General features: G+C 38.5%; 1 protein-coding gene across 7 annotated transcripts in view; it reads right to left on the bottom strand.

Annotated features, from left to right (window-relative positions):
• Positions 1–12,877, bottom strand: part of ARID1B (AT-rich interaction domain 1B) — a 214,412-nt gene that overhangs the window by 63,733 nt on the left and 137,802 nt on the right. For all 7 annotated transcript variants that reach the window (XM_069070297.1, XM_069070291.1, XM_069070294.1 and 4 more), the window contains one exon: positions 448–775. In XM_069070297.1, coding sequence (XP_068926398.1) covers positions 448–775 — 328 coding nt within the window. The remainder of the gene's footprint in view (positions 1–447; positions 776–12,877) is intronic.

The raw sequence follows: 12,877 nt of genomic DNA, 5'->3' as shown, positions 1-12,877 counted from the left end.
TTCTCCATTTCATAAAGGTTTTATGGCGTGCGTGTGTGTATATGTTTATAGAAAAGGGGTAGAAATGAGGGTTCATTTAGGTTATATTTTCTTAGTCTTCAATATTTGCTGTTTTAAACTCATAATTCAAAATGGAATCCTGCTTATTAGCTACACAGTCCACTCTCTCCTCAGCCGCATCTGGTGTTGCAGCTTCCTGATAAATCTCATAAAAACCACATGAACTCTCCACCCTGATGCTTGCCAACCACTATCCTTTTCCTTTTTTTTTTTAAAATGTAGAAGGTAGTCTGTCATTTACTTCATTAACCTTTATGTTACAAACCATGTTTGAAGTCAGAAGATGCAAAGAAATTACATTCAATTATAACTATACTAGTCTTGGAAAATTATGCAACTGTATCTTCAATTGCTTTAAGAAATATGTACTTTTACTTTAAAGCATACCTGCTTTGAGCTGAGTTTGCAGCAGCTTGCATCACTGCAGCTGCGGCCTCCTGTGCCTTACGGTTCACAGTTGGCATTGGGGGGCCCATTCCGGGTCCTCCTTGCTGAGCCATGCCAGGAGAATTGGGTGTCATACTGCTCATGTTTCCAGGAAATGGTCTGCTCTGCATCCCAGTTGATGGCATCCGTCCCAGGGGCATGGTCCCACATGGCTGGCTTGGCCCTTGTCCATGCATCTGGTTATTGGCATTGATACCCATGCCAGGCCCTGGGCCACTGTAGCTTGCACTGGGCACCCCACTGTATGTTGGAGGTCTGGAGTAGTTACCTAAACAAAAAGCAAACAAAAATTTAATCTTACAACTTTCATTGGGAAAGCTGAAATCTAATAATCTGGGGAATATAGGACACTTATTACCCTTATTAAGTGTTTCTTCATTTGGCTCCATCCAAGCTACTAGTCACAAATGTTATCAACCTAAATCCTAGTGGCCCTAATCATAAAATCAGATGCAAAAGCACCAGATTAATTACTGCAACCTTCAAGAAAAATTTCAGTGGGACATTTAAGGGATACCAGTGCTCTGTGTGGCTTTAAAACATTAGATTCCTTATGTCTTCTTTTTTCCTTAATTTCTAACGTCCTGTCTTTGCTTAAATGGTAGAGCCATAACTAGGAAGGGATCACAAGAGCTCATCCCTGGGGTGCGATCACGGAAGGGGAAGGGGAATATGTGTTTCCTCTTCTGCAGAAGGACTCTACTCCTTCAATGGCCCCAGCTTCCAGGGTCCTGACATCTTTTGCTCCTCTCTCAGTGGGCTCATTCACAACTCTTCTCACCTCTCTTCCGCTGAGTCATGGACACAGGTAAGTCTGTAGGAGGAATCACTCATTCTTGTGATAATTCTGGTTGGACTCTCTAAAGTGCTCTCTCCCCACCGCCCAATCAGAGTACATTGTGTACAATTATGGAACTGTCCTCTGCGTTGCCAAATTCCCCCTTGACTTTCACTGGTCCCCTCAGTACTGTCCCGTGTGGCCTTCTTTCCACTTCTCCACGTTAAAAAAAAATCTTAATGACAATTCTATTAATTTACACATATTCTGATTTAAACTAATTTTGGAGAAAATAATTTCAGGAATATAATTTTATATTATGTTCAGAGATACTATTTTACATCATGGTTCATACTTTTCCTTCTCTATGTGATCATCGACTACCACATGTTATCTCAGAAATTACCCAATTATGACAACAAAATTTTGAGCATACATATACCTGTACATATTAGGGACCCACATAAATGCAAAGTTCTATAGAAAAGTCTGTTCATTACCAACTATATACAGTTACTAATCATCTATTCACCAATCTCACCTGTCCCCCACAAGAACCAGACAATAAAAAAAAAAATGGCCCAGCCATATGACCAAGTCTACAAGCTAAATAAAGTACAAATACTTGAAGCGTAGGAGAGCTTCTCAATCAGGGTGTCTGTTTTACACATGAATCTAAGTCAAGATTTCTGGATTCCAACTCCATATAAATCAATTAGAAATAAAAATTAGATTTACAACATGACTAATTTGAAAACATGTTTATTATGAATGCATGTGCACAGCATATATCAGATTGCACACCATCTTGGGGAACCGGGAGGGGAGGAAGGTAGAGAAAATTTAAAACTCAAAACTTTTTGGAAGTGAATGCTTAAAACTAAAAATAAATAAAAATTAAAAAAAATATTTTTAAAAACAAATGAAAATTAGAAGAGGATAGGGGAATACTCCCTAATGACCCCCACTTTCATCAATGAGAAATGACATCTGACAGATCTGGAGTGAAGAGAAAACCATATAAGAAGTACAGCAATCTAGGGTCATTTAGTTCATTGGTAAATAGCCTTATGTCCCTTAAGCATCTCTGACAAAATAGCTTAGTAACAGTACAGTACAATCACGGATATATTAAAAAAACAATCCTGAATCATTAAGAAAAGTTTAAACATGCTCAACATCCTTTTGTTTTAAGGCTACATGGATGTTTGTGGCATGTTTGGACAGACTGTAATATAAATTGCGATCAAAGAACATCTATCTATTTTGTTACTGCAAATAGTAAATCTTCAGGTATCCAGAAAACCTGGTCATTCAGAACAATCCCATGCCCAGAAAAAGCTGGATAGTTGAGTTTTTAATTTTACTGTGAAAGACATTTTTGTATATTCCTCTGTATGCTTAACTGGTAAAATGGTGCAACAAAGTGGCGGGGCTTCTAGTCCCAGACAATCCAATCGAGTTTTCCTGTATTCCTGAAGGCGACCCCATAGTACAGACTGGCAGATCCTACTAAGCTGGAAAGGTTCCCACACGGGGCCAGTGGTGGCCTGTATGACTGTCACGTGAGGATTAGACTAACTTAATTTGGAAAAGCTTATCACCAGGACTTATCACCAACACTTCTGAAACAGCAGATCCTTGAAGAAGCTCCTATGGGAGAGTGAACCCTCTTTAATCCATAACATGGCTAAAATATTTTATAACTGCAAGGAAAAAATAGTAGGAAATAACAATGTTATAAATGAATACAATTTCTGCCACATTTGTGGGGGTCAAATGATTTCTCTGTATGAACCAAGAAATCTATGGTGATGGGAAAAATGCATCTCAAAGTCCAAACACTGCACTTAGAAGTAAACTTTTGGAATATCATATTTTTTATATCAGCGGTTTTATGAACTGGTATTAAAATTATATACAAAACTATATACCAACCTCATCTTTTACTAGTCAGCTACATTATATGGAATAACTGTGAAATGGCAGAGAAAGAAAGCTCTATTTCTGTCCTTCTGTTTTTGGAGCAAGCTATGCACCACCTTGCTGGTGGAAATGTGAAGGAAAAATTTAAAAACCTACTTAGTGGGATGGGCAAAGTGAGGAATGAAATCAATGACAGGGCTTGGCTACATACAGAGGAAGTGTGAAAGGTGACAGATCTTGTGGGGGGGCAGAAGAATACTTCAGAAAATGTGTTTGATGGGAACAAGACATGTTGGAAAAACAAAACAAAAAATGGCCACAAAAAAGTCTCTGCTACTCTTGACCATTAAGGCTGCTCTCCAATGTAAAAGGAGATAATTCCAAATATTTCTTTGTTTAATATTGTCAAGAAATGGTCTAATGTCATTTGGTAACCCTGAGTCAACAAACTGTTTTGAATAAAAATAGAAATGGCATATATCAAACGGTTAAGTAAAAGAAGAAGGGAGCCTTATTGATGTTCTGGCCTTTAAGATGAGGTTGTAAGCATACTGAAGGGAGGGGCTATCTTTTACCTCTTTTTTGTATCCCCAGTGGTTAACACAGTGTCTGGCCCATAGTAGCTCCTTAATAAATGTGTACTGATTACTGAATGACTGATTAAGATGCTACTATTCATAAAGCAACTGCTTTGAATGGCCTTTTAAAAAAATAATGCTACTGAACATAAATTTATTAAACACTATGCATAAGACACTAAGGTAGTCACTCAGAAAACAGAGGCAATAATAATAATAACCATAAATGATAACAAAAGTAATCATACTAATCACTGGCAATAATGCTTTGAGTTGTACAAAGCGCTTCATCAATATTTTAGCTTTTGATCTTCCAAGGAACCCGTGGAGGCGAGTGCTCTTTCCATGGCCCTACTTGGCTGCTTCTACTTTTGCTCTTAAGCAGCTTACATTTTCCATTGAGTAAGAAATACAACATGTACACTACTTAAATAAATACAAGGAAGTGCACTAATAGCTACTAAAAACTGTGAGATGAGGAAAGGCTTTGAGAAGGTTAGAGGGTCCCTTATCTGAGCACCGAAGGAAGGCAAGGATCCCAAGAGGCTGAGGGTAAGGGGAATGCTAGAATGGGCATTGTGCTGGACGTGGAGTCTGAAAGGTTTGAGTGCAAGTCTGGCCTCAGACTCTAGGTGTGCGATGGTGAGCAGGTCACTTTAACCTCTGATTGTCTCAGTAACCTCAGTAGTAAAACAGGGGCATTATAACAGTACCTACAAATTTGGGTTGTTGTGATGAAAAATGAGACAAAATATAAGTTAATACTGTATGCAAACCTCCAAGTGTTGTGTGGATGCTAGTAGCTGTTAATACTAAAATTCGGAGGGGCCCATGAGAGATAAGGCAGGGACACGGAAAGTGGAACGCTGACTTTGGGGAATGAGGAGAGGGGCAGTTTGCCTGGAATACAGAATATGCACAGGAGCCATCTGGTTTCCTCTATGACCAGTGCTACATATTTTGAGATGCCTGACCTGAGCAGAGGTATGAGAAAAGCAAAACTAACTGGTTCTTAACCATCAATTGAATAGTCTCATTAATTACATGCTCACCAACTAAGTCAGCCAGCCAGATGGATTTGGGAATGTCTGGGGATTCATGGACTTGGGGTTTATAATTCTGAATATATAGTGCATATAGAGAGACAGAAATTCCACTGCTTTTTTGGTGCCTTCTGAAGCCCCCATTCCCTTACCCCATTGGTTATTATAGCTCAAAGATACCAAACCCGGTACACATTCTTTCTTGTTAGAAGAGAATCCTGAAGGTATCAAAGGAATCCAAAAAAAGGAGTTAAAGGCAATATATGTGTGTAGAAATAAATATATATATATATATATATATTTGTGTGTGTATATGTATGCACATGTATATGTATATACATATATTTCTTATCCCTTCTATTATCAGAAGAATAAAGAGTATTTAAAAAACAAGAGTTTACAGAGAAAACAGGCCTGTGGGAAGGAATAGTTACCACCCACAACCAGTGATGTGGCAAGATCATATTTCTATAAATTCAGATCTATTCCTGCCTTTTGGAACTGTAGAAAAAAATGGAGAAAAAGTATATATAGTATGACACATATAAGTCAGTCAGAAACCTTATTCAGTTTGGCTTAATCATTGAGGGACCGTTAGGTCTTCTTGTCCTTCCTAATGCTTCTTTTTTACTCACAAGTAAACACTGGCTGGATTAAAAGCATTACTAGACATCTACTCAAAAGAAAGAATCGAGCAGCTTCAATTCATTAAAATAAGATAAAGCCCTCACACTGTATGTGCACGGGTATGTGTAGCAAAGGGAGATACACACACACACACACACACACACACTTCCTATCTATCTATCCTTCTGTCTGTCTATCTATCATCTATTTATATAGCTATCTGTCTGTCATCTGCTTGTTCTGAAAACTGGGAAAACACTTGGAGAGAGAGCCTTGACCACATATAGACTTAAATTGAACCCAGCTTTCCTCTCTTCTCTTGGAAGAGGACTTCTTGACCTTATTAGTATAATGCATATCTTTGGTGATCTGGTGAAGCTTATGAATCTTTTCTGAAAACACTGTTTTTATATGCATAAAATAAATACTTAGGAGTAAAAAAGAAACCAACTGCATTATAACAGGTAAAAAAACACACACGCGTTTATGGGTGTCAGATTAAAAGCCCAACCCTGGTTTATTTCCCTTCCTACATTTTGGATTTCATGGTCAATTATTGTAATGATATTATAGTACTTTAGAATCCCTTATCCTTTAGTGTCAGCTCTGTCAGTCCCCAACTCTGGGGTAACCCTGTTGAGCCCTTTCTCTGCTCCTGGATTGCTGAAAAATGTTAGATAAAAACCACCGAACTGTGCTTGTTTGGCCCTATATAACAGATGCATGCTCTCTAACCTGTTTATCCCTTACTGCATTGATGCATTTTAAAAACGCAGCTCGCTGCTTGCTGATGTCCTATCATGTTTTTCTCTGTGGCCATTCTAGATGATATGCATTCTCCAAACCCCCTCAATTCCAACCTACCTTGAAAATGATCTTGCTCACTAATTACTGGGAACACGAAGGCCATCTGACATAAAAGAACTCACAATATCCCTCCTCTTCCACCTCAAGAGTCCCCCCCTCCCCAATCTCCATCTGTTCTCTATTCTTCTCATCTCAAAAGATGCATCTTTCCCATTTGCTAAAGCTAGTTTTTGCACCTATGCTATTGAACCCACTCACTATAATACAAAACAATACACGATAATTTAAACTAAAGAGGGACAGAATAAATTGTGTTGTGAGGTCTGAAAGGGGGAAAGCCTCTTACCAACTGAGGGCATCAGAGAAGGCTTCTGGGAAGGTGGTACTTGAGCCAGGCTTTAAAGGAGATACTGAACTCTAATGAAGAGGGAGAGATATTCAAGACACAGAAATGGACATAGTCATGGAAAAATGCAAGGATGTTTTTAATCTGGTATACCACTACAATGGTCTATGTGGCAGTGTGGCTACTACGTGTGTACTAATATTTTTGTTTAAAAAATAATACATCTCTGGGGAGAGAAGTGATTTTTAACTCTAATAAAAAGTTGCTAAGGAAAAATCAATCCTATATGGTAACATTACATTTGCATACCTTTTTTTTTTTTAAGGTTTCAAAGTACATTCACATATACAGTCTCAATTGGTACTGATCACAACCCTAACATGATGGTTGGACAAGAATTATTAGTACTACTTTACAGAGAAAGAAACTGTGCTCCAAGGTTAATAAGCCCAAGGTATATTGGTAGAGCAGGAATGAGAGCTTCACTTGCCCAAACCATATTATAATGAATTGGGAAATATTAAACTCATTAACTAGAACATAGATAGTATGACTATGTGGTTTTCCAAGTTAACAATGTGGCCTACAGGCATTCATATATGTAGTTTAGGGGCTACGTTTCTATTTGAATTTAAAAGCACTGTTATAGACCCTGAAGGCAAGAAGAGATCTTAGAAACTATTACATTTAGGTCACTCTTATGATTTCCTAGATTCACATAGCTCTGTAGAACAGTATTACCTTCAGATATACAAGAAATATATTATATATATATATATACATATATATATTTAATTCATGCCAACAGTCAAAGAAGACAATAACCACAATAACCATTTATAACTCATTAATACAATTTCTTCCTTACATGATCTCTTCAGGTTGTCTTGTATAGCTCTGGATAGTACTGATTTAGCATTATGTAGCTCATACCCAATGACTGGAATGCATATTTGTCAAATTTTGACCTGTCAAAACCCTTCCTGTATTTGCTTAGGTACCACTTCTGTCCCTGAGTCTTACAGCTAGAGATGAATCCTAACTCCAGAAATCTCTCATAACTCTGACCTCTTATGTTTTAATCTCATTCTAGTTTTACTTAAAGACATGCTATAAACAAAGGGAAAACCGAGGACTAAAGAAAAGGCCTAACAGACCTATGAGGTTCACTTCAGGTATAAGGGAGAAAGCAAATTCCAGAGATAAAAAGATTGTAATAAAGAAACTATTTCCAATAGCTGGAGACATTGGTAACTGATAAATGAGTAACAGTAATAATAATGGTAAGAAGAGCTAGAACTTATATATAGCGCTTTAAAAATCACAACGCACACAATCTCATTTGATCCTTACAACAAACCTGTGAGGTAGGTATTATTATCATTTTTTTTTAAACAAACTGAGTCTGAGAGGTCAAACATTTGCCAAGTGTCACAAAGCTATGAGGCAGGATTCAAATTCAGGTCTTCCTGAATACAAGCCCAGGGTTCTTTGAATAGTCACCTAGCTGCCTCCTTGAGGAAGTCACAGCAAAACCTTAGGTTGAGTGATAACCGGGACAGCAAAAATGGAATGGGTTTCTGTACCCTTCTAAAATAGTGTGGGCTCTTTGATAACTCAGAGCCCATATATGAGACATTGAAGGAACGGTAACAAATTGCTTTACTACCTTGTGGCATGGAACCAAGGAAAAAATGAGAAAGTACTGAGGGAACCCTATGTTTCCCTAGATTCCTAGATTATTTGGGTCTATAACCTGACGAGCAGAACTGTTTATCTTCTAGTAAGAATTGTATGAACTGAGGCAGGAGGGCTTCTTTATTTCCAGTGTCTTAATTGGGACTTTGGAGCATCGTCCATTTTGGCATCCTGAGGGTCCCTCTGAGAAAGTCCCTTTGGAAATGATCTCTAGTGCCCCTGCTACAATAAAAGTTTCAAATATTTAAAAGTGACTTTTCAGGAAAGCCTATCATTTTGCATCTTTTTAGCTCACTGTATTTGGAGCCCTGACAAAATTCAGACTGCTTGAGATACAAGGGGGAAAACATTGTTCCAGGCCCTTATCATTTCTCACCAGCACTTTGTGATAGCCTCCTAAATGCTCTCCTTGCATCCAGTATTCCCCTCTAATCTACCTTCGACTCTAAGTAATCAAAATTGATATGCTTAAAAAAATCACTGGTCTGATCATGTTACTCCCTTAATTAAGAAATTCCAGGGGCTTCTGGAATAACACATTTATTTTGGCATTTAAAGCCCTCCACAATCTGGCTCAGGCCTATATTAATCAGCATCATTACATAATTATTAATAACTGATCAATCAAGTCTGGCCAAACTGGATTATTTGCCATCTCTCCCATATAATGTCCCATGTTTTGTGTCTATGCCTCTATACCAGCAGTTTTCCATAAATGGGAAGCCCTCCATACTCATTTCCACTTTGTAGAACCCCCCCATCTTTCAATGTTTAGCTTTAGGGCAACCTTCTACAGGAAGCCTATCCCAATTTTCTCCATTTCTGGATACCACCATCACCTCCAGAAATGACTTTGTATGAATCTGGCATTTTTAAATGTTTTATACTTTCCTAATGTCCTGATGGTTTTTGTTGTTCAGTCATTTTACAGTTGTATCTGAGTCTTTTGAACCCCAATGAGGGTTTTTTGAAAAGATACTGGAGTGCTTTGCCATTTCCTTCTCCAGCTCATTTGACAGATGAAGAAACTGAGGCAAACAGGGTGAAGTGACTTACCCAGGATCACACAGCTACTAAGTATCTGGGGTCAGAGATAAGTCTTCCTGACTCCAGGTCTGCCACTTTTCTTGCTGCCCCACCTGGCTGTTCTTCCTGATGGATGGTATTTTAAAAAGCAGTTTATGAAAGTCCAGTTTTATTATGCAAATTATATTAGTTTTAGTCTTTTTTTTTTTTTAAACCATCACACTCGATTTAATAGAAAGAGTGTTCTAATCCTTGTCCAGGGGGAAATGCAGAGAGTGGAATATGCTGGCTTCTATTCACTATTCTCAGGCTTATTTAAATAACGAGTCATTCTAGCTTTCCTCTGTGAGCCGGAAAAAAGACATCTTTCCTTCTTTTCCCCTCCTCTATGACCTCACTCTCGCCCCCTTGGCCCCCCAAGAGTAGAAATACAGACCTCTTTCCTCACTTTGCTTTTATTAAAAATAAACTAATTCATTGTTTGAATGCACACATAATTAATTCATACATTCATGCTGTTACTTTGTAGCCAGTTTCCACCCTTCTCCCCCAAATCCTCATAACTGTCACATTTGGTTAGAAACCTTCTTCAGTGAAAACACATGTGCCCTTTGCTTTGGAAGGAAATGAAATAACACTTTAATCTTGTTTTAGAAACCCAACATTTATGCGTTTGTTGCAGAGAATATTCCCGCAATGTGGGATAACAGAGAAGGAGGTCTCCCAAATTACTCTGTGTTCCTGTACCTCATCTTTATTTGGCAATCAATGACTACGAACACAAAGGAGCAAAAGAAAAAGGACAGATTCATAGGTTACCCTGTATCTTTTTCTATTACAATCTTTTGCAGTTCAAATGATGTAGCTACGTAGGGAAGAACTCGGCTTCAAAAGCTCTGCTTAATTCAGATGCTGCTCTTCTCTGGATACCAGAAAGCAAACTGTAATGGGGTGGAGTATGTGTTTGACTATAATAACTATAGACACCCACATATACACGTACACACAGAGATTATACTGTGTACCCAATCTCTATTTTCCTTCTTCAATCAATCGGGTTTCACGATTTGGCATTCAGCAATACATGTCAAGGAAATAAGTTATAATTACAGAGGCCTCTATTCAGCAGCAGAAACAGAAAAGCTCCCTTTCATTTTCCTTGAAACTGGTAAGACTTCTCCTTACTCTCACATACCTTGGGTAAAACTGGTCACTCAAAGCTTAAAATGACCTTTAGATTTTTTTTTTTTGTGAGGGGAATGAAGGGAAGTGGGAGAATGATCTATATTTCTTTCTTATTTTATAAACCGATTTTTTGTAAAGCAAACAATTCAATACTATATACCCGTTATGTGTTTTATGCATATGTGCGCGCACACACACACACACACACACACACACACACACACACACGGCAAAAATGTAAGGTTCCATAAAAGCCAAACAAAATACGAGACAAAAAGCCAGGAATGAGAAGTACAATCTTATTTCCATGTTTCTCTAATAGATCAGTAATTTGTTGGCAATAGCTTTGACAGAAAACAGATGGATCCAGCATTAAACACAATGAATGCAGCAGATGCTGGGCCAGCCTACATCAGCTGGACATGTCAGGCAGCCAAGTCCGAGAGCCCACACTTTTCAAGTGGGTACAGCCTGGCACAGACGCTTTTGGAACACAAGTGTATGAACTCTTTGCCCACTTTATCTCTATGACCAATTGATTTTAAATTCCAACCCACCTGGAATTAAATTTAGGCACTAAATGTAAGATATTGAAACTGAGATTTCTAGCAAAATTACTATCATAATTTTAAGAGAAGAAATATTAAGTGATCAATCTTATTTCACTCAATTATATACTAAAAAAAACTTTGAAGGACTACTACTATGAGAAATTTTGGATTAGTTGTAGGTTCTTATTATTCTAAATTTAACACATTTGCTTGGTTTTAGAAGAATAAAATCTATGGCATATAAAGCCATGATGTAGTGAGGTTCTGCTCCTGGCTGGCCTCACACTAGGAAGCCCTCTCACACTGGGGCTTCAGGTTACCCAAGTACAACAAGTGGGCAGAGGTGGCTAGATTAATTCATCCTCAATAACTAGGCTTCAACCCAATGAAGATTTGGTTGGGGCTAGTAGGACAGAGATTGGACATAACACTTCAGCCTCCTGGTTGGACTTCCTGGTGGCTCAAGGGTAACAACCCAATTTAGGAGATACCTCCAACCTCTTTGCTAGGACTAGATATCCCAAGGTTAGATGGGGGCTTGCCCCAATCAGCCTCAGGACACACCATACCTGGGTCTTCCCAAAGGTCTTTAAGATGCCTCCTAGAACAGATCAACCTAGTTAGAATTCAGCAGCATGGAGAGTCTGGCAGTTGTGGGCTGTCTTGAAACCTAAAGGGTTGAACCTGAATCTTCTAATCACCTGCCTTCATTAGGAAATCTGACTATTACTCTACCTGGACTCATTCTCTAATGGTTAGCATACTGCTATCACATACTTTTCTCCTCCCTGTGATACTAAAGTCCCAACTGCCGAAGATCTCTGCCATATTTCCAACTTTAACTTCTCTGCTTCTGTATTCCCACATTCCAACCTTGTTCCCTCCCCAGCATGTACAACTCACATATGCCCAATTGATGACTGACAAACTTCTTTTACTCTATTCTACCTCCTTTTTCTCCTTCCAACTTCTTTTACTTGTATGTTTCTGCATCATCTCTGCTCCCCATCAAATCCCAAGTTGTGGCATGAGAACTTATAATATTCCTTTTATCATTACCTTCATCATCATCATCATCATCATCTCCTCCTCCTTCTAAGGAATCCAGATTAATTATCCAATCTAGATGCTGATAACCATTATCTACTCAACCTCAGCACATCATCTCTCCTTCCTCAATATGTTCAATGTCTGGATCACTCTTCTCCACTCCAATTTCTGCCCTCCTACTATGGGACTTCAACATTATGGATGGATTTTTTTTTAACCCTCAAATTTCTAAATTTTTCATTTATTCATTATTTCTATTCAACTTCCACAACCTATGCCCCATGTAGGAAGAATGTGTTTTGGTGAAAAGAGCACTGGCTTTGGAGTCAGAGGATGTGTGTTCATATCCCACATATGACCTATGTAACCTGGGGTAAGTCACATCCCTTGGTGTTCCCTTTCAGTTAACTTATCTATAAAATGAAGGGAGAACAAACTAGACAGACCTCTTAAGGTCCCTTCCTGCACTAGATTTATAATTAATCTCACTTATGCAGAGGACTAGTCATATTCTCGGTCTCACCGACACCCAAAGGGGTGCTTTATAATTTCAACTGGGCCCTCACTACAGTAAGAAAATTCTATCACTCTCCAACCCATTCACTCTCTTACTCTTTTCTCAAGCCACCTCACATGCCATGTTCTTCCTTCCTCTTCATCTCAAATCTCTCTGAAATCATTTCCCCACTTCTTCTATTTCTTCCTTCAGTCTCTGAGGGTAAGGTGGCCTTTCTGTTCCAGCCTTTCGACATGTT

The sequence above is a fragment of the Petaurus breviceps genome, unplaced genomic scaffold (genome assembly GCF_028583685.1).
Source record: "Petaurus breviceps papuanus isolate PSGF00001 unplaced genomic scaffold, PetGlider_PUasm1.0 90808, whole genome shotgun sequence".
Classification (NCBI taxonomy): domain Eukaryota; kingdom Metazoa; phylum Chordata; class Mammalia; order Diprotodontia; family Petauridae; genus Petaurus; species Petaurus breviceps.
The sequence above is the reverse complement of the archived record's forward strand: the minus strand, read 5'-3'. Positions and strand labels throughout refer to the sequence as shown.